The sequence below is a fragment of the Procambarus clarkii genome, chromosome 67, assembly GCF_040958095.1.
Source record: "Procambarus clarkii isolate CNS0578487 chromosome 67, FALCON_Pclarkii_2.0, whole genome shotgun sequence".
Classification (NCBI taxonomy): domain Eukaryota; kingdom Metazoa; phylum Arthropoda; class Malacostraca; order Decapoda; family Cambaridae; genus Procambarus; species Procambarus clarkii.
Window position 1 is genome coordinate 22598700 of NC_091216.1, and position 19335 is coordinate 22618034.

Here is a 19335-nt window from a genome sequence, read left to right on the forward strand (position 1 = left end):
AACAGTCTCGGGCCTCTGATGTTGATAGAGTTCTCTCTCAGAGTACCTGTTGCACCTCTGCTTTTCATCGGGGGTATTCTGCACATCCTGCCATACCTCCTGGTCCCATGTGGTGTTATTTCTGTGTGCAGGTTTGGGACCAGCCCCTCTAATATTTTCCACGTGTAAATTATTATGTATCTCTCCCGCCTGCGCTCAAGAGAATACAGATTTAGGCTCTTTAGTCGGTCCCAATAGTTTAGATGCTTTACTGAGTGGATTCTAGCAGTAAAGGTTCTTTGCACGCTCTCCAGGTCAGCAATTTCTCCAGCTCTGAAAGGGTCCGTCATTGTGCAGCAGTACTCCACTCTAGAGAACACTAGCGTCTTGAAGAGTATCATCATTGGTATAGCATCTCTAGTTTGAAAGATGCTTGTTATCCAACCAGTCACTATTCTTACAGTTGTGACGGCTACTTTATTGTGTTCTTTAAAGGTCTTCCGACATGAGTACACCCAAATACTTTACATTTCGTTTTCGTTCTGTTATTATTTGACTGTGATTTGTACTTCTGTTATATATTTTAATTTTTTCCGTAGCGCAGAAGCCGAACCTTATCTTCATTAAACACCATATTATTTTCTGTAGCCCATAGAAAGACCTGACTGACATCTGACTGGAGGTTTGCCGTGTCCTCTGTTGTCTACTCTCATAAAGATCCTAGTGTCATCTGTAAAGGATGATACAGTACTATAGTTTGTGTCCTTGTCTATGTCCGATATGAGGATGAGAAAAAGTACTGGAGCAAGCACAGTACCCTGGGGGACTGTACTGGAGCAAGCACAGTACCCTGGGGGACTGTACTGGAGCAAGCACAGTACCCTGGGGGACTGTACTGGAGCAAGCACAGTACCCTGGGGGACAGTACTGGAGCAAGCACAGTACCCTGGGGGACTGTACTGGAGCAAGCACAGTACCCTGGGGGACTGTACTGGAGCAAGCACAGTACCCTGGGGGACTGTACTGGAGCAAGCACAGTACCCTGGGGGACTGTACTGGAGCAAGCACAGTACCCTGGGGGACTGTACTGGAGCAAGCACAGTACCCTGGGGGACTGAGCTCTTCACGGTTGATGGTCCGGATACTACTTTGTTGACTATTACACATTGGGTTCTGTTAGGAAATTTTAGATCCATCTTTCTATTTTTCCGGTGATTTCTTTTGAGCGCATTTTGTGCGCAATAACACGATGGGTCGCATTTGTTGAAGGCGCGTGTCTACTATTACACTATACACTTATTACACTATACACTCATCTTGGGGCTTCTCTGCATTACAATATATCTTTGCTTCAGTTAAATGCGCCAAGAGATCAGAAATGTGCAACAAGGGTGGAGCAAGTAGTGAGTTGAAGCGACCTTGTGTGGACGTGTTGGTGACCATCTTAACTGACCAATGGGGCTCTCCTCTTCCTGGCTCCGCCCACACCGCCCGTCGGGGTATAAAAGGGTCGGTCAGGAATTAGTCAGCACACAGCTTGAGTTGCATCAGGTAAGGTAGGTTACCTCTGCTGGCTTGTCCATCTGTGTCTCTTGTGTGGTGGTCTTGGTGTATGGCCAGTCTTGGTGTATGGCCAGTCTTGGTGTATGGCCAGTCTTGGTGTATGGTCAGTCTTGGTGTATGGCCAGTCTTGGTGTATGGTCAGTCTTGGTGTATGGCCAGTCTTGGTGTATGGCCAGTCTTGGTGTATGGCCAGTCTTGGTGTATGGCCAGTCTTGGTGTATGGCCAGTCTTGGTGTATGGCCAGTCTTGGTGTATGGCCAGTCTTGGTGTATGGCCAGTCTTGGTGTATGGCCAGTCTTGGTGTATGGCCAGTCTTGGTGTATGGCCAGTCTTGGTGTATGGCCAGTCTTGGTGTATGGCCAGTCTTGGTGTATGGCCAGTCTTGGTGTATGGCCAGTCTTGGTGTATGGCCAGTCTTGGTGTATGGCCAGTCTTGGTGTATGGCCAGTCTTGGTGTATGGCCACAGTCTGTCACCGTCCTGGTGTATGGCCACAGTCTGTCACCACCAATACAATTACTTGTACCTTAAAAGACGCTTCGGAAGTGATTCACGATGTTAATAATTTTGGCTTTCTGTACAGAGGTTCCTTGTCACAGCCGGGAAGATGAAGACTGTGTTGGTGCTCGTGGCTGGCCTGAGCCTCCTGCTGGTGGCCACGGAGGCCGCTCCTGCAGTAAGTCCACTCCCTGTGTGTACGGTGTCTTCACGTGTATATATCACAATATCATTATTTCACCTCCCGCTATTCGCCCCTGTATAACCTAGGCCTATATAGTTATAGGCCTAGAGTGTAACAAGAGACGCGATAATGTACACAGAGGGGAAACAGACATACCCCGTCCTGACCGTTATCTCTCGCCACATACAGTCTGGCGCCGTGGAGCTGTTCTCCTCCCTGCCGGAGTCACGGGTGGAGAGATCTGCTCTCGGAAGATGCTGCCCCTGCCCGGAGATCATCCGCACCACCATCATCATCATCGAGACCACCAGATACCCAACTCGAAGTGGCGCCGGCGGCTTCGGCGGCTCGCGCCAGTGCTGCCCCTGTAGGCCCCACGGATAACACCGTGCGATGTATACAGCTTCTCCCTCATCTGCCTTCATGGTCTCTCCATACATGGGCCAGAGACGTTGTCGTGTTCCCGTAATACTGACATGGGGGTGGAGTATAGTTAGGTTATCCTCAGATAATAATAATAATAATAATTTTTATTTAGGTAAGGTACATACATACAAGAGATTTTACAAAGTTTGTTGGATTAATAGATAGAGCTGGTACATACAATGCCTATCTGTCTACAAAGATGAGGCACCCTGTGCCTCATACGTCTACAAGCACCCATACGTCTACAAGATGAGGGAACCATGGGTATCAATATCCAGAAATAGTCAGTAAGTTCTTATTGCTTGTACAGTTACTGGTACCTGTTACCACCTTGTAGCCAGCATCTGTGCTGACCTAGACAGTGCCTCTTACAGCTCTAGTCTCAGTACTTACGGACTTTATTTGTGAATAAAAGAAATGTAACCCTTGCATTTTGTTTTTCTGCCACATAGAAGCTCTAATATATTTAACCTAACATGGCGGTATGTGGTACAGATGATACCATGGTGGTATGTACCTCACAGGGTACCATGAGGGGGTACCATGGTGATATGTACCTCACAGGGTACCATGAGGGGGTACCATGGTGATATGTACCTCACAGGGTACCATGAGGGGGTACCATGGTGATATGTACCTCACAGGGTACCATGAGGGGGTACCATGGTGATATGTATATAAACACATATATATATGTAGAGCCCTTACACGTTGTTCTAACTGGCATAAAATCCTCAAGGAACTGTAGAGAAGCCTTCAAGTAATAGTAAACAACAGGTACACGAATAGAGACGTCAACGCCCATATCAGAGTAATAGTAAACAACAGCTACACGAATAGAGACGTCAACGCCCATATCAGAGTAATAGTAAACAACAGCTACACGAATAGAGACGTCAACGCCCATATCAGAGTAATAGTAAACAACAGCTACACTAATAGAGACGTCAACGCCCATATCAGAGTAATAGTAAACAACAGCTACACTAATAGAGACGTCAACGCCCATATCAGAGTAATAGTAAACAACACGTACACGAATAGAGACGTCAACGCCCATATCAGAGTAATAGCAAACAACAGCTACACTAATAGAGACGTCAACGCCCATATCAGAGTAATAGTAAACAACACGTACACGAATAGAGACGTCAACGCCCATATCAGAAGCTATTTAGACAAATGGTATAACAGAGAACAACAAACAACCCATCTCACCACCGCCCACGGGATGGGTATGGGGTGCATAATAAAGAAAGAAATTGAATCATAGAAACTCTATAAAAATTCACTATGAGCTTTACAGTTTAAAACAGAAGATAGAATAGTTAAAAATATAGTTTCAAATGGAGTGAAACCGACAACTCCCAGACCCAAAATTGGACTTAATTATCTACTTATCAACCAAAAGGACTGCTGGTTTACTATTTAAGAACAGCCCCAATAAAGAATATATCGCTCTCCAGACACCAACTGTGGTATACCAGTTTACACGCCCCAGTGAAGGATGTCTCCGTCGCTCTCCCTATATCGGTATGATCACCACAAGGCTTTCGAGAAGACTGACCTGCCATCTAGAGGCTGCATGGCGCTCCTAGACACCACAGGCAAAGTCAACACAACACAACACTCACCAGCAATATGATAGTGAATACTAAAACGCTCGACTCTACTACTGAGTAAAGATTACAAATCCTGGAAGCCATATATATATATATATATATATATATATATATATATATATATATATATATATATATATATATATATATATATATATATATAAAACGACCTACTGTGATTATACAGAATAATGACTTCACTTCCTTGCCGACACTCAGACCCAGACCTGGCTTCCTTGCCAACACTCAGACCCAGACCTCACTTCCTTGCCAACACTCAGACCCAGACCTGGCTTCCTTGCCAACACTCAGACCCAGACCTCGCTTCCTTGCCGACACTCAGACCCAGACCTGGCTTCCTTGCCAACACTCAGACCCAGACCTGGCTTCCTTGCCAACACTCAGACCCAGACCTCGCTTCCTTGCCGACACTCAGACCCAGACCTCACTTCCTTGCCGACACTCAGACCCAGACCTGGCTTCCTTGCCGACACTCAGACCCAGACCTCGCTTCCTTGCCGACACTCAGACCCAGACCTCACTTCCTTGCCGACACTCAGACCCAGACCTGGCTTCCTTGCCGACACTCAGACCCAGACCTCACTTCCTTGCCGACACTCAGACCCAGACCTGGCTTCCTTGCCAACACTCAGACCCAGACCTGGCTTCCTTGCCGACACTCAGACCCAGACCTCACTTCCTTGCCGACACTCAGACCCAGACCTGGCTTCCTTGCCAACACTCAGACCCAGACCTGGCTTCCTTGCCGACACTCAGACCCAGACCTCACTTCCTTGCCGACACTCAGACCCAGACCTCGCTTCCTTGCCGACACTCAGACCCAGACCTCACTTCCTTGCCGACACTCAGACCCAGACCTCGCTTCCTTGCCGACACTCAGACCCAGACCTCACTTCCTTGCCGACACTCAGACCCAGACCTCACTTCCTTGCCAACACTCAGACCCAGACCTCACTTCCTTGCCAACACTCAGACCCAGACCTCACTTCCTTGCCAACACTCAGACCCAGACCTCACTTCCTTGCCAACACTCAGACCCAGACCTCACTTCCTTGCCAACACTCAGACCCAGACCTCGCCCGACACCGCCAGACATTGACATCTCTGCCGAGGTCTCTCTCCGCTCTCTGCCCACCACAGTATACCCCAATGTTTGACTGCTCCTGTTCTCTTACCTTATCCCTGTTATTGACTCTATGTTTGATGGCTCCCCCTCCCCCATACTCCTTTGACCCCCATCACCTCAGTCCATACTGAAGTGATGGGGTTCATACCATAAAGAAATTAACACACGATGGATAATGTGAAAATTTGCATCAACGAACGAAAAAATTAAACAAGAAATGACTTGAGCGCTTTTGTGTTAATCAATATAATATCCAGAGAGGAGTCACTGAGAGACCGGCAAGAATGTCAGCTGTAAAACTCACACTTTTCGTAATATTGTGTTCTTGAACATAAGAACAAGAGGTAATTGGTGAAGACCTAATGACCAATACATGTGAGTTTCTGGAACCTCTATATTTAATGAGATATCTGTGTATTAATCATCGTATTAATCGTAATTAATCCCCACAGACTCAGACACATGTTACCACATATCTTACAGGTAGTTATCCAAATTCTCTTCTCCTTTCACCAGTCAGCCCGACAGACGTTGTGACCATCATACACTCACTAAAAACCAAAGCTGGGAACATTAGTGAAATACCATCCATGGTATACAAGAGTGCCTCCCATGCCCTTGCGCCACCATTAGCTCTGTTGTTCAACAAATCTCTAGAGTGTCACACCTTTCATTATATCCTTAAAAAAGCAAGAGTAACGCCATTTCATAAAGGAGGCAATACGGCAGACGTAAACAATTACAGACCAATATCACATCTACCTATATTATCAAAAATATTTTAAAACAATTATTTACAAACAGCTCTCATGCCTCAACATACTAAATCCCTGTCAGTTTGGCTTCTGCTCCAAAAGAGTAACAATGATGCAATTACTAGTCTGCTTGACATAATCTACTCAGCCCTTGACTAAAATGAGTTCCCGATTGGACTCTTCATTGACCCGAGAAAGGCCTTTGATACTGTTAACGGTAACTACCTCTTACTCCAACATTATGGAATCCGAGGCCTTGCCCTGAACTATATCCGAACCTATCTTAGTGACAGACACCAATATAAATAAATAAATAAATATGTTTATTCAGGTAATGTACATACATAAAGTGATTTTACATAAATGGATCGATTTATAGATAGAGCTTAGTACATATAATGCCTAAAGCCACTATTACGCAATGCGTTTCGGGCAGGAAGTCATATGTAGCCATCAATGATATAACCTCTCCCCCTCTACCATTAACCGTAGGGGGTGCCACAGGGCAGCATCAGATGACCTCTCATATTTCTTATGTACATCAATGATCTGCCTAATGTCTCTAACATGCTTAAACCTATATTGTTTGCTGATGATACTACCCTCATCTACTCTGACCCCAACCCACTCATATTAAATAATGTTGTAAACAATGAATTAAAAAAAGTCCACTTATGGATGTCAACCAACAAACTAACACTTAACGTAGAAAAGACCTACTAAATCTTATTTGGAAGCAAATCAACTGATGCAATTCAGCATTAGATAGACAATGTTAACATCAGCAATAAAAATGCTGGAAAGTTCCTTGGCATATACGTAGACAAGAGACTGAACTTCAGCACCCACATACAACACATAACCAAGAAAGTCTCAAAAAAGGTTGATATACTCTGTAAATTCTGATATTAAGTTCCCCACTCTGCTCTCCTCTCACTATACTACGCGCTAATCTATCCCTATCTTACATATGGTATCTGTGCATGGGGCTCAACCTCTGCAAACTACCTCAAGCCCATCATCACCCAGCACAAATCTGCTATCAGAACAATAACAAACTCTGCGTTCAGACAACACTCAGCCCCCCCCCCCCTCTTTAAATCCCTAAACATGCTAAACATAAACTCACTCCACACATTTTTTTGTGTTAATTACATTTATAAAACCCTTTTCTTAAGTACAAACCCTGTTCTAAAACACTTCCTTGACAGATATAATAGAACACATAATCACCACACCAGAAATATATACATCTTTGATATCCCCAGAGTCAAACCTAATCTGTGTAAACACTCTATGCAAATAAAGGGACCTGGTATATGGAACTCACTCCTTAACAAATTGAAAAGCTGTCTAACTTCTGCCTTATTCAAAACCAAAAGAAAAAGTACCTAATTTTATCTTCACAGTGTCGTACCTGGTGCCTCAAACTTGCACTGTATCTAGTGCTACTCAATCCACCAATATATGTGCCTAAGCCATATAACTTTACCATTGTAATCACTTCTATTATCTTATATAATGGTTGTTATATAGAACGCTTATTTTACTGCATTATACCTAGAAATAATCCTCAAATTATGGTACAATATACCTGTTGATATCCCCAAAATTTTACATTAATGTACCTACTAATCTTAGTCAAATGTTCTTACAATGTGTGTGTGTGTGTGTGTGTGTGTGTGTGTGTGTGTGTGTGTGTGTGTGTGTGTGTGTGTGTGTGTGTGTGTGTGTGTGTGTGTGTGTGTGTAATGAATTTCAATGTGATTATTATGTCTTAAGCCGGCCACAAACAGCTCAACAGACAGGTTGGGTTCACCGAAGTTATGGCTCGATACATTATAAACGTTTTCTTTAGCAAATCAACACCTCAGTTAAAGAAAACGTACTTTGGCTTGGTCCGTTTAATGGGTGACCTTCCTAGTGAACGAAACTCAGAGTACCTGAATTTACCTGAGGTACACAATCTCTCTAGTGGCCTGGATGAGGACAGGAAGCTGGCAGCTTGTCAAAGGTACCCCAACTGCTCCTGGGAATTTTTCCAGCTGGATTTCGAACTGAGGTAATGCCTTTGCACTACGGCTTGCTAGTTGCATACGTATAGAAAGGTGAACAGCGGCATCAGGTGAAGCCAATTGTTCCCAAACGCTTCTGTCCTGCCGCGGGAATTGAACCCGAGATCATCAGTGGGCGATCCAACAGCGCCAGCACTCAGGCATCAGTTATTTAGGCGGGCATTAGTTAATCTGCCCGAAACGCTGTGCGTACTAGTGGCTTTACAAGATTGTAAATACTATGCTATATATTCTCTCAAACCCAATGTACCTTCTTGTATATAAATAAACAAATAAAATAAATAAATAAAAGTTTTGTAAAAGTTGTTCAATGTCAACCAATATTTTTTGACTAGTTGTATATGAAAAGGGCTGCAGTTGTTCCAAGTTTCAGTACTGCAGCCTAAATAGAAAGAGAGATTTCTTTTTCAACGATTATGAATACATATTTGATGCATTTCACATTTAATAGATACACATTTTCAAGTGTGTATATACAACCACACCTTTCAGATATAATCATTCTATGACACTTTTCTGACACATTAGCATATAATAAAGGATCTGTAGCCGGGGATTTTCCAAAACATCTTTAGTTTTCCTAATACAAATAGTCAAAGTTCCCCCCCAAAAAATTATGCAAACATATTATGTTTGTTTGCTATTATAAAATCAATAAATAAACTTAGGAAAAAACGCTGACTAAAAATTTTAGAGACATACACTCTACATATAAGGTGTAAATTTCATGTAAATTAAATAAAAAATGAAAGAGTTATATGAACGTTTATTTTACTTGAAATAAATAACTAAAAAATAAAGCCTAAGGTGCTGCCACCTGTGGCTGAGGTTGACATCAACCAATTTCCTCCAGAATTGGCGCCCTTACAGATAGGCTTACGTGCAGTTAAGTATATAAGATTCATACAAATCGTACGATAAACAAACAAGAAAAATAAAATTGAAAAAAATTAACTTAATTTTTATTTAATAAAACTAATTATAATTTTTTTTAATATATGCCATTGTGCTAGCTGAGAGTCATAGACATGATTTCAGTTGACACATGTGTTTGATAATAATTTTTGACCATTTTGGAAAATTGTTGACACATTCAACATTTTTTTTCTCCCTTCCTATTTACGCTACGATGCTGAGACTTGGACCAGTTGAAACACTTTTCAGATACAACTCGTCAAAAAAGTTTGATTGAAATCGAACCAATTTGAAAAACGTTCCTAATAGTCCCTTAATGACACAAACTAATGAAGTCTTGATGGTGACGTCAGAGGGTTCCGTGATATCAAATTGGGTAATAGCTTCACAACTATTATACATTGATGTTATTAAATAACTATTACTCAGTTAATGGATTTTTAATACATCAATATATAGAATCTGCGAAGATGTGTATTATAAGTCAATATGTGCTGTGAGGAGCGGCGCGGGTCCTGCCCCATGAGGAGGCGACTGGTGGGTGTGGCTGGCACCCTGGTCGTCTCTCTCACACTGTGAGGGAGTCCAGGGTGTGAGGGGCAAGTGTGAGGGCAGGGTGTGAGGGTCAAGTGTGAGGGCAGGGTGTGAGGGGCAAGTGTGAGGGCAGGGTGTGAAGGGGCAGGGTGTGAGGGCAGGGTGTGAGAGGCAGGGGGTGTGAGGGGCAGGGTATGAGGGCCAAGTGTGAGGGCAGGGTGTGAGGGGCAGGGTGTGAGGGTCAAGTGTGAGGGTCAAGTATGAGGGTCAAGTGAGAGGGGCAGGGGTGTGAGGGCAGGGTGTGAGGGTCAAGTGTGAGGGTCAAGTGTAAGGGCAGGGTGTGAGGGGCAGGGTGTGAGGGCAGGGTGTGTGAGGGCAGGGTGTGAGGGGGGCAGGGTGTGAGGGGCAGGGTGTGAGGGTCAAGTGTGAGGGGGCAGGGTGTGAGGGTTAAGTGTGAGGGCAGGGTGTGAGGGCAGGGTGTGAAGGGCAGGGTGTGAGGGTCAAGTGTGAGGGTCAAGTGTGAGGGCAGGGTGTGAGGGGCAGGGTGTGAGGGGGGCAGGGTGTGAGGGGCAGGGTGTGAGGGCAGGGTGTGAGGGTCAAGTGTGAGGGCAGGGTGTGAGGGTCAAGTGTGAGGGCAGGGTGTGAGGGGGCAGGGTGTGAGGGTCAAGTGTGAGGGCAGGATGTGAGGGCAGGGTGTGAGGGGCAGGGTGTGAGGGTCGAGTGTGAGGGCAGGGTGTGAGGGGCAGGGTGTGAGGGCAGGGTGTGAGAGCAGGGTTTGAGGGTCAAGTGTGAGGGCAGGGTGTGAGGGTCAAGTGTGAGGGTCAAGTGTGAGGGCAGGGTGTGTGAGGACAGGGTGTGAGGGTCAAGTGTGAGGGCAGGGTGTGTGAGGGCAGGGTGTGAGGGGCAGGGTGTGAGGGGGGCAGGGTGTGAGGGGCAGGGTGTGAGGGGCAGGGTGTGAGGGCAGGGTATGAGGGGCAGGGTGTGAGGGCAGGGTGTGAGGGGCAGGGTGTGAGGGGCAGGGTGTGAGGGGTAGGGTGTGAGGGGCAGGGTGTGAGGGGGGACAGGATGTGAGGGGGGGGCAGGATGTGAGGGGGGGCAGGGTGTGAGGGCAGGGTGTGTGAGGGCAGGGTGTGAGGGGCAGGGTGTGAGATGGCCAGGGTGTGAGGGGGGCAGGGTGTGAGGGTCAAGTGTGAGGGCAGGGTGTGTGAGGGCAGGGTGTGAGGGGCAGGGTGTGAGGGCAGGGTGTGTGAGGGCAGGGTGTGTGAGGGCAGGGTGTGAGGGGCAGGGTGTGAGGGCAGGGTGTGAGGGCAGGGTGAGAGGGCAGGGTGTGAGGGGCAGGATGTGAGGGCAGGGTGTGAGGGCAGGGTGTGAGGGCAGGGGTGTGAGGGCAGGGTGTGAGGGGCAGGGTGTGAGGGGCAGGGTGTGAGGGGCAGGGGTGTGAGGGCAGGGTGTGAGGGGCAGGGTGTGAGGGCAGGGTATGAGGGGCAGGGTGTGAGAGGGCAGGCTGTGAGGGCAGGGTGTGAGGGGCAGGGTGTGAGGGGCAGGGTGTGAGGGCAGGGTGTGAGAGGGCAGGCTGTGAGGGCAGGGTGTGAGGGGCAGGGTGTGAGGGCAGGGTGTGAGGGCAGGGTGTGAGAGGGCAGGGTGTGAGGGCAGGGTGTGAGGGGCAGGGTGTGAGAGGGCAGGGTGTGAGGGGCAGGGGTGTGGGGGCAGGGTGTGAGGGCAGGGTATGAGGGGCAGGGTGTGAGAGGGCAGGCTGTGAGGGCAGGGTGTGAGGGGCAGGGTGTGAGGGGCAGGGTGTGAGGGCAGGGTGTGAGGGGCAGGGTGTGAGGGCAGGGTGTGAGGGGCAGGGTGTGAGGGGCAGGGTGTGAGAGGGCAGGGAGTGAGGGCAGGGTGTGAGGGGCAGGGTGTGAGGGGTGATGTGCGCACTTAACTCACACTCCTCCAGCACTTCCTCATTGTTGCTGAAACTATTCTCCCGCGGTGGTACTGCGCACGCTGTCTGCCCCTCCCCCCCTCCCCACCCTCTCTCACAGTGGCCTCGCCCCCAACACCACCCCCAACACCACCCCCGCCCCCACTGCACCCACAACACCACCCCCACCACCACCCCGCTACTCCGTGCTCACCTATGACTGTCCACATCTAGAGTATCCCCCAGTACCACTACACACCATAAAGAAAACTAACATGCAGAAACTACAAGCAGTACAAAATAAGGCGCTAAGGAGAGCAGCAAAACACCGTCCACCATATGATCAGACAATCCAGGAGCTCCACGAACTCCTGAACACACAGCCACTAAACATCAGACTGCAGCACCAAGCCATCAGGGTGTGGAACACCATCGAAATGTTAGAGGACCCAATGTTTGAAAGATTACTCCAAGATGAGACGCCCCGCTCCCACAGCTGGTGGCCCAAGATGAGACGCCCCACTCCCACAGCTGGTGGCCCAAGATGAGGCGCCCCGCTCCCACAGCTGGTGGCCCAAGATGAGACGCCCCGCTCCCACAGCTGGTGGCCCAAGATGAGACGCCCCGCTCCCACAGCTGGTGGCCCAAGATGAGACGCCCCGCTCCCACAGCTGGTGGCCCAAGATGAGACGCCCCACTCCCACAGCTGGTGGCCCAAGATGAGGCGCCTGGCTCCCACAGCTGGTGGCCCAAGATGAGACGCCCCGCTCCCACAGCTGGTGGCCCAAGATGAGACGCCCCACTCCCACAGCTGGTGGCCCAAGATGAGACGCCCCGCTCCCACAGCTGGTGGCCCAAGATGAGACGCCCCGCTCCCACAGCTGGTGGCCCAAGATGAGACGCTCCGCTCCCACAGCTGGTGGCCCAAGATGAGACGCCCCACTCCCACAGCTGGTGGCCCAAGATGAGACGCCCCGCTTCCACAGCTGGTGGCCCAAGATGAGACGCCCCGCTCCCACAGCTGGTGGCCCAAGATGAGACGCCCCGCTCCCACAGCTGGTGGCCCAAGATGAGACGCCCCACTCCCACAGCTGGTGGCCCAAGATGAGACGCCCCGCTCCCACAGCTGGTGGCCCAAGATGAGACGCCCCGCTCCCACAGCTGGTGGCCCAAGATGAGACGCCCCACTCCCACAGCTGGTGGCCCAAAATGAGACGCCCCGCTCCCACAGCTGGTGGCCCAAGATGAGACGCCCCGCTCCCACAGCTGGTGGCCCAAGATGAGACGCCCCGCTCCCACAGCTGGTGGCCCAAGATGAGACGCCCCGCTCCCACAGCTGGTGGCCCAAGATGAGACGCCCCGCTCCCACAGCTGGTGGCCCAAGATGAGACGCCCCGCTCCCACAGCTGGTGCCCCAAGAGCCTCGATTCTCTGGACGAAAACCCCGCCCCACAGTATATAATCCCCAGATGAGTTATATATGTATATATATGAACAGGTCATATATGTGTATGTATGAACAACTCGATAAATAATAATAATAAAATAAAGAGCCTTAAACAGAATAACATGTGTGGAAGCATCGGAGTGTGTATATATGAATGCTAAACAGTATTAATCTATGGACATCCATATATGGAGAAACACATGTGAAGAACCTCTCACACACTCACAGCTCCCTGACAAGAGGGAGCCAGCTTAGCTTAGCTGCCAACACCCACACATGGTGTCAGCAAGGCGGACAGCCCGCCTACTTTCATACCTCTCACTGTATTTACCACTTCTATACTTCCCTTCACCTATGCCTCTCCCTCTTCTTTACTACCCCCCCCCCTAAAAAAAAGGGGGAGAGCCCCATAGACTCCTCTGCCCACTTCTCTACATCAATAGTGAGTTACAACTCCACTCTTCCAGCGCTCCACTTGCTGGTGTAGTGTGGAGTCCACTTACGCCCAAGTACCTATTTACTGCTAGGTAACAGGGGGCATCAGGGTGAAAGAAACTCTGCCCATTGTTTCTCGCCGGCGCCGGGAATCAAACCCGGGACCACAGGATCACGCGTTCACCCAGCCACCGGCCCCCTTTTGTGTGTGTGTGTGTGTCTGTGTGTGTGTGTGTGTACTCACCTAGTTGTACTCACCTAGTTGTGTTTGCGGGGGTTGAGCTCTGGCTCTTTGGTCCCGCCTCTCAACCGTCAATCAACAGGTGTACAGATTCCTGAGCCTATCGGGCTCTGTATGTGTGTGTGTGTGTGTGTGTGTGTGTGTGTGTGTGTGTGTTACGGACCTGAGTCCAGCGTCGGAGCACGGAGCAGTGACGACAACGCCATCTGTGAGTCCGCTCCCGAAACCCACTCCAAATGGACGACGCCATCTAGTGAGGACGGGATATACCGGCCACAGGTGCTGGATTCCCATCTTAATTGGCTCGTGGAGTAGCCGCTGCTGACCTCTGGTGAGGTAGTGCTTAGACAGTGAACGCCATCTATGGAGTGAAGAGGTGGACGTTTCTGTCTAAGCTTGTGAGTGAAGCGTCCCAGTATTAATGACGTGTCTGATTGCAGAGTCGACCTGGGACTGCTGTGTTGGACGATGGACCAGTCTACCCAAGGCAGCCAAGGTCTCTTCACCAGTCTGCTTTGAAGAAGCTGTGAGTCACCCTCGGACGATCTCTGTTGAGAGTATTAGCCTGCCTGTGGCGTGGCAGTGTCGGGAATCGCCTTATCCGGGGCTGGCTGGTGGAAGAGACTAGCCACTGTGGTGCTTAGTGAGGAGTGATCAGTGGGATCACACGAGGCTCCTGCCTAGGGCTCGCAACCCTAGTATCGGTCGTGGAGTGGCCTACACAGCAGAGCTGATCGGTACCTGCCAGCTACAGGCTGGATTGTGGTTGAGGGCCTCCACGACGAAGCACCCAGTGGGACTGTGATTTGGCTGGCCTGTGGCCAGGGTAGATTCGTCATAGTGGATTTATCGTGGGCCACGGAAGAAGGAACCAGGGCTACCCAGAGTGAGCACCGTTGAGCATCCAGTGTCTTCGGAGGAAGACGAACCTGTACATAATTGTGTAGTTATAATCCCCGTGTGTGACTGTTATTTATTTATACATGGTGGTGGAAATATATATCAGAGAAACTGGAACATTGGTATTCCTCCCCCTTTAATTTAACTTGCGTTACGGAACACACCCCTTGAAAGCCTCTACTAACTTGGGGCCGGATTCCCAAACTCTACTACCATCAGAGAAGAACCCGGTTGCGTCCCAGTAGGGCCGTAACATAATTGAAGAAGTGTGTGTGGTTCACACACACCCTGCCTGGTGTATGTGGTCCACCACCTGATGTGTGGTCCAGCACCTGGCCTATGGTCCACCACCTGGTGTGTGTGTGTGTGTGGTCCACCACCTGGTGTGTGTGTGTGTGGTCCACCACCTGGTGTGTGTGTGTGTGGTCCACCACCTGGTGTGTGTGTGTGTGTGGTCCACCACCTGGTGTGTGTGTGTGTGTGGTCCACCACCTGGTGTGTGTGTGTGTGGACCACCACCACCTTGCACGCAAGGTAAGATCATTAATCTTGCACGCAACGGCAGGAGCCATCACCGCTGGCTGTGTCCGACGCCTCCTCCTTACTGGAGGGTCACTCACTAAGCGTGAGGGTCACTCACTAAGCGTGAGGGTCACTCACTAAGCGTGAGGGTCACTCACTAAGCGTGAGGGTCACTCACTAAGCGTGAGGGTCACTCACTAAGCGTGAGGGTCACTCACTAAGCGTGAGGGTCACTCACTAAGCGTGAGGGTCACTCACTAAGCGTGAGGGTCACTCACTAAGTGTGAGGGTCACTCACTAAGTGTGAGGGTCACTCACTAAGTGTGAGGGTGAGTCAAGAGGTGTCCTGAGACATCGGACCCGCCCTCCACGGACCCGCCCTCCACGGACCCGCCCTGCACGGACCCGCCCTCCACGGACCCGCCCTCCACGGACCCGCCCTCCACGGACCCGCCCTCCACGGACCCGCCCTCCACGGACCCGCCCTCTACGGATCCGCCCTGCACGGACCCGCCCTCCACGGACCCGCCCTCCACGGACCCGCCCTCCACGGACCCGCCCTCCACGGACCCGCCCTCCACGGACCCGCCCTCCACGGACCCGCCCTCCACGGACCCGCCCTCCACGGGTGGATCACCGGGTGCAGGAGTTGTGTGACAGAGCCACAGTACATTAATCACAGCTCACGGCACCACGCGGCTGGCGCCTTGGCCTGCTGGCCCCCACCACCAACCTCCAGGCTTCGATACCAAGTGTATGTCAGTAGACACAGTGTATGCCAGCAGACACAGTCCAGTATGTCAGTATACACAGTGTAGTATGTCAGTAGAGGCAGTGTGAGGGGCCAGACACTAGGGGGGTGACTCACAGTTCCTGGACAAGGGGGGGCGGGGGGGCCGGGGGGGCGGGGGCGGCGGGGGGGGGGATCAATGGACACGGAGGAGAGTGACAGTGTTATGACAACAAACCTCTGGCTCCTCCACCCTGCCCAATCGTCTCCTGCCACACACACTCACTTCTCACACTCTCCTCATACTTCTCCTCACTCTCCTCATGCTCCTCTCCCTCAAGTGTATATTCACAGCAAATACACTCATACATATACATACACACACACACACACACACAGAACTAATGGGCAGAGTTCCTGTCACTTGATGCCCCTGTTACCTAGCAGTAAATAGGTACCTGGGAGTTAGACAGCTGTCACGGAGCTGCTTCCTAGAGAGGTATGTGTGGAGAAAAACAAACAAAAATATAACACAGTTGATTGACAGTTGTGAGGCGGGCCGAAAGAGCCAGAGCTCAACCCCCGCAAGCACAACTAGGTGAATACACATACACACACGCGCACGCGCGCACGCGTATGCTTTCCTCTGCTGTTTTAATCTGAGACAATGGTTCACGTTATCAAAGAACCCCGTTATCATATTCCCCCCCCCCCAACACCCCTGTTACAGGAGACGAAGACAAAATTACCTTGTTATAGCGAGTCCCAGACCAATTTGGCCGCCATCTTGGTGATGTGCGGTTTAAAATTCACCCAATTATATATTGTCTCACATTTACAACTCCAAAATAATTGGATTATGTTTACATCTAGTAAGTTAAAAATATTGACATGATTTCAAACAAAAATATCGTGAACATTGTCAGGCTTGTGAAACTCTAAACACACACACACACACACACACACACACACACACACACACACACACGCACACACGCACTTAGGAAGTTCAAGCAAGTTCTAGGCAGTGATGTGGTGGAGGCTGACTCCATACACAATTTCAAAAGTAGATATGACAGAGCCCAATAGGCTCAGGAATCTTTACACCAGCAGATAGACGGTTGAGAGTCGGGACCAAAGAGCCGAAGCTCAACCCCCCCGGCAAGCACAACTAGGTGAGTACTTATATAACAACAAGTCATACCCAGCAGTGCCCGGGTACGCCCAATTAAACCCTAAAAGGTTGCGTCAAGTGCGAGAGCCCACAGAGTGCTCACCTCCCAACAAACCATTCAGTTATCCTGTGTCAATATCTGAATGTTATAATATTATTAACATATGACCAAAACTCTATGGATTCGGCGCTGAACATTTCATCATCATGGGCACCAGTCACCGTGGATAGTTTAGTGAATCTTGCCCCCTGACCTCCAGCCCTAGACACAGACAGCCTATTTTGTAGATATAGATACTAATACACACTTATAAATAATAATAATAATACACACTTATAAATAATAATAATAATACACACTTATAGATAATAATACACATTTATAGATAATAATACATACTTATAAATACTAATACACACTTAAAGATAATTATTACACACTTATAGATAATAGTACACACTTGCTTGTAAAATTAGGAGTATACACTCTTGTGTAATCAAGAACACATACTTGAAGCTGTATAAGAAGGAAGATACAGTTGTATGCTCTCAAACTTTAATGACACAGTTGTATTATTATTATACACACATGTATTCACACTTACATACTTCTTAACACACAGTTACACCACACACACACACACACACATACACACACACACACGTAGCTACACACACACACACACACACACACACACACACATACACACACACACACACACACGTAGCTACACACACACACACACACATACACACACACACACACACACACACACACACACATACACACACACACATACACACACACACACATACACACACAGAGGTCCATTTGAATAGGAGTAGATATGAAGGCTTAAGGATAACAAAGAGAATGCGAGACATCGACCATAAAGGGAAGTACCACGAGATAAGAGAGTTCCTAGAGAGTAACACGGGGAATCGAACTCACCAAAAATAACAACGGATATTTAGAACATTATGTCTTCAGAATAGGTAGACATATAGTCTTCAGGGGCCAGATTCACGAAGCAGTTACACAAGTACTTACGAACGTGTACATCTTTCCTCAATCTTTGACGGCTTTGGTTACATTTATTAAACAGTTTACAAGCATGAAAACTACCCAATCAACTGTTGGTATTGTTATAAACAGCCTCCTGGTGCTTCGCAGGTCATTGACTGTTTAATAATTGCAAACAAAGCCGCCAAAGATTGAGAAAAGATGTACAGGTTCGCAAGTGCTTACGTAACTGCTTCGTGAATCTGACCCCAGAGCAACGAACCCGTTATTACCTTAATGTAAATTAAACAAAACAAAAAGTATTCCCCCGCACTGCGTTACCAAGGGCGTCGCTCACCGGAATGGCCTCGTTAATGGGACCATTGTGCAGTTTTCCACCACCTAGGATACGTGTACTAATTTCCTCCCTTAGAGTGTTTATCAAATCTTTCATTAAAACTTTCTTCTCTTTCCTCTCGTTATGAGTACAAACTCTGCCTCGCTAAGTGACGGAGTTTTTAGGTCTTAATCTAGGGTTAATCTTGGGCCCAGGCTGGCATAGCCAATGGTTAGGTCGACATAACCCATGGCCAGGCCGGCATAACCAATGGTTAGGCCGGCATAACCAATGGTTAAGTCGGTATAACCAATGGTTAAGTCGGTATAACCAATGGTTAGGTCGGTATAACCAATGGTTAGGCCGGCATAACCAATGGTTAAGTCGGTATAACCAATGGTTAAGTCGGCATAACCAATGGTTAGGTCGGTATAACCAATGGTTAAGTCGGTATAACCAATGGTTAGGTCGGCATAACCAATGGTTAGGTCGGTATAACCAATGGTTAAGTCGGTATAACCAATGGTTAGGTCGGCATAACCAATGGCCAGGCCGGCATAACCAAGCGGCCAGGCGGGCATAACCAAGCGGTGGTTAATGCGGCCGCCACACCCAGTGTTTGGTGTGGTGGTTTAAGGTCTAACAACCTCAGGAGGGTGATTAAGGTCACCACGACAGTTTACTGGACAACCAGCAACTGTATATTAGTCCTGAACATAGTTTACACCTAAGGTAAACTGTTAGTGTATACACCGTGAGGTAGGGTATACTCCTGGTGTATATACACCGTGAAATAGGGTATACTCCTGGTGTATATACACCGTGAAGTAGGGTATACTCCTGGTGTATATACACCGTGAAGTAGGGTATACTCCTGGTGTATATACACCGTGAAGTAGGGTATACTCCTGGTGTATATACACCGTGAAGTAGGGTA

The 19335-nt window shown here is 48.7% G+C and overlaps 2 protein-coding genes and 1 long non-coding RNA gene across 3 annotated transcripts; 2 read left to right on the top strand and 1 right to left on the bottom strand.

Moving 5' to 3' along the window:
- The first annotated feature begins 1477 nt into the window (after positions 1–1477).
- Positions 1478–3077, top strand: LOC123767842 (uncharacterized). Its single transcript, XR_006774018.2, has 3 exons — positions 1478–1535; positions 2125–2217; positions 2413–3077. It is a non-coding gene; the product is annotated as an uncharacterized lncRNA (long non-coding RNA).
- A 1079-nt stretch (positions 3078–4156) lies between these two features.
- Positions 4157–15811, top strand: LOC138355395 (uncharacterized). Its single transcript, XM_069310285.1, has 2 exons — positions 4157–4261; positions 15494–15811. Exons 1-2 carry the CDS (start codon positions 4157–4159, stop codon positions 15809–15811), a joined length of 423 nt encoding a protein of 140 aa, XP_069166386.1.
- A 2775-nt stretch (positions 15812–18586) lies between these two features.
- Positions 18587–18979, bottom strand: LOC138355397 (uncharacterized). The gene has a single exon (XM_069310286.1). It carries the CDS (start codon positions 18977–18979, stop codon positions 18587–18589), a length of 393 nt encoding a protein of 130 aa, XP_069166387.1.
- Between the last annotated feature and the right edge of the window lie 356 nt (positions 18980–19335).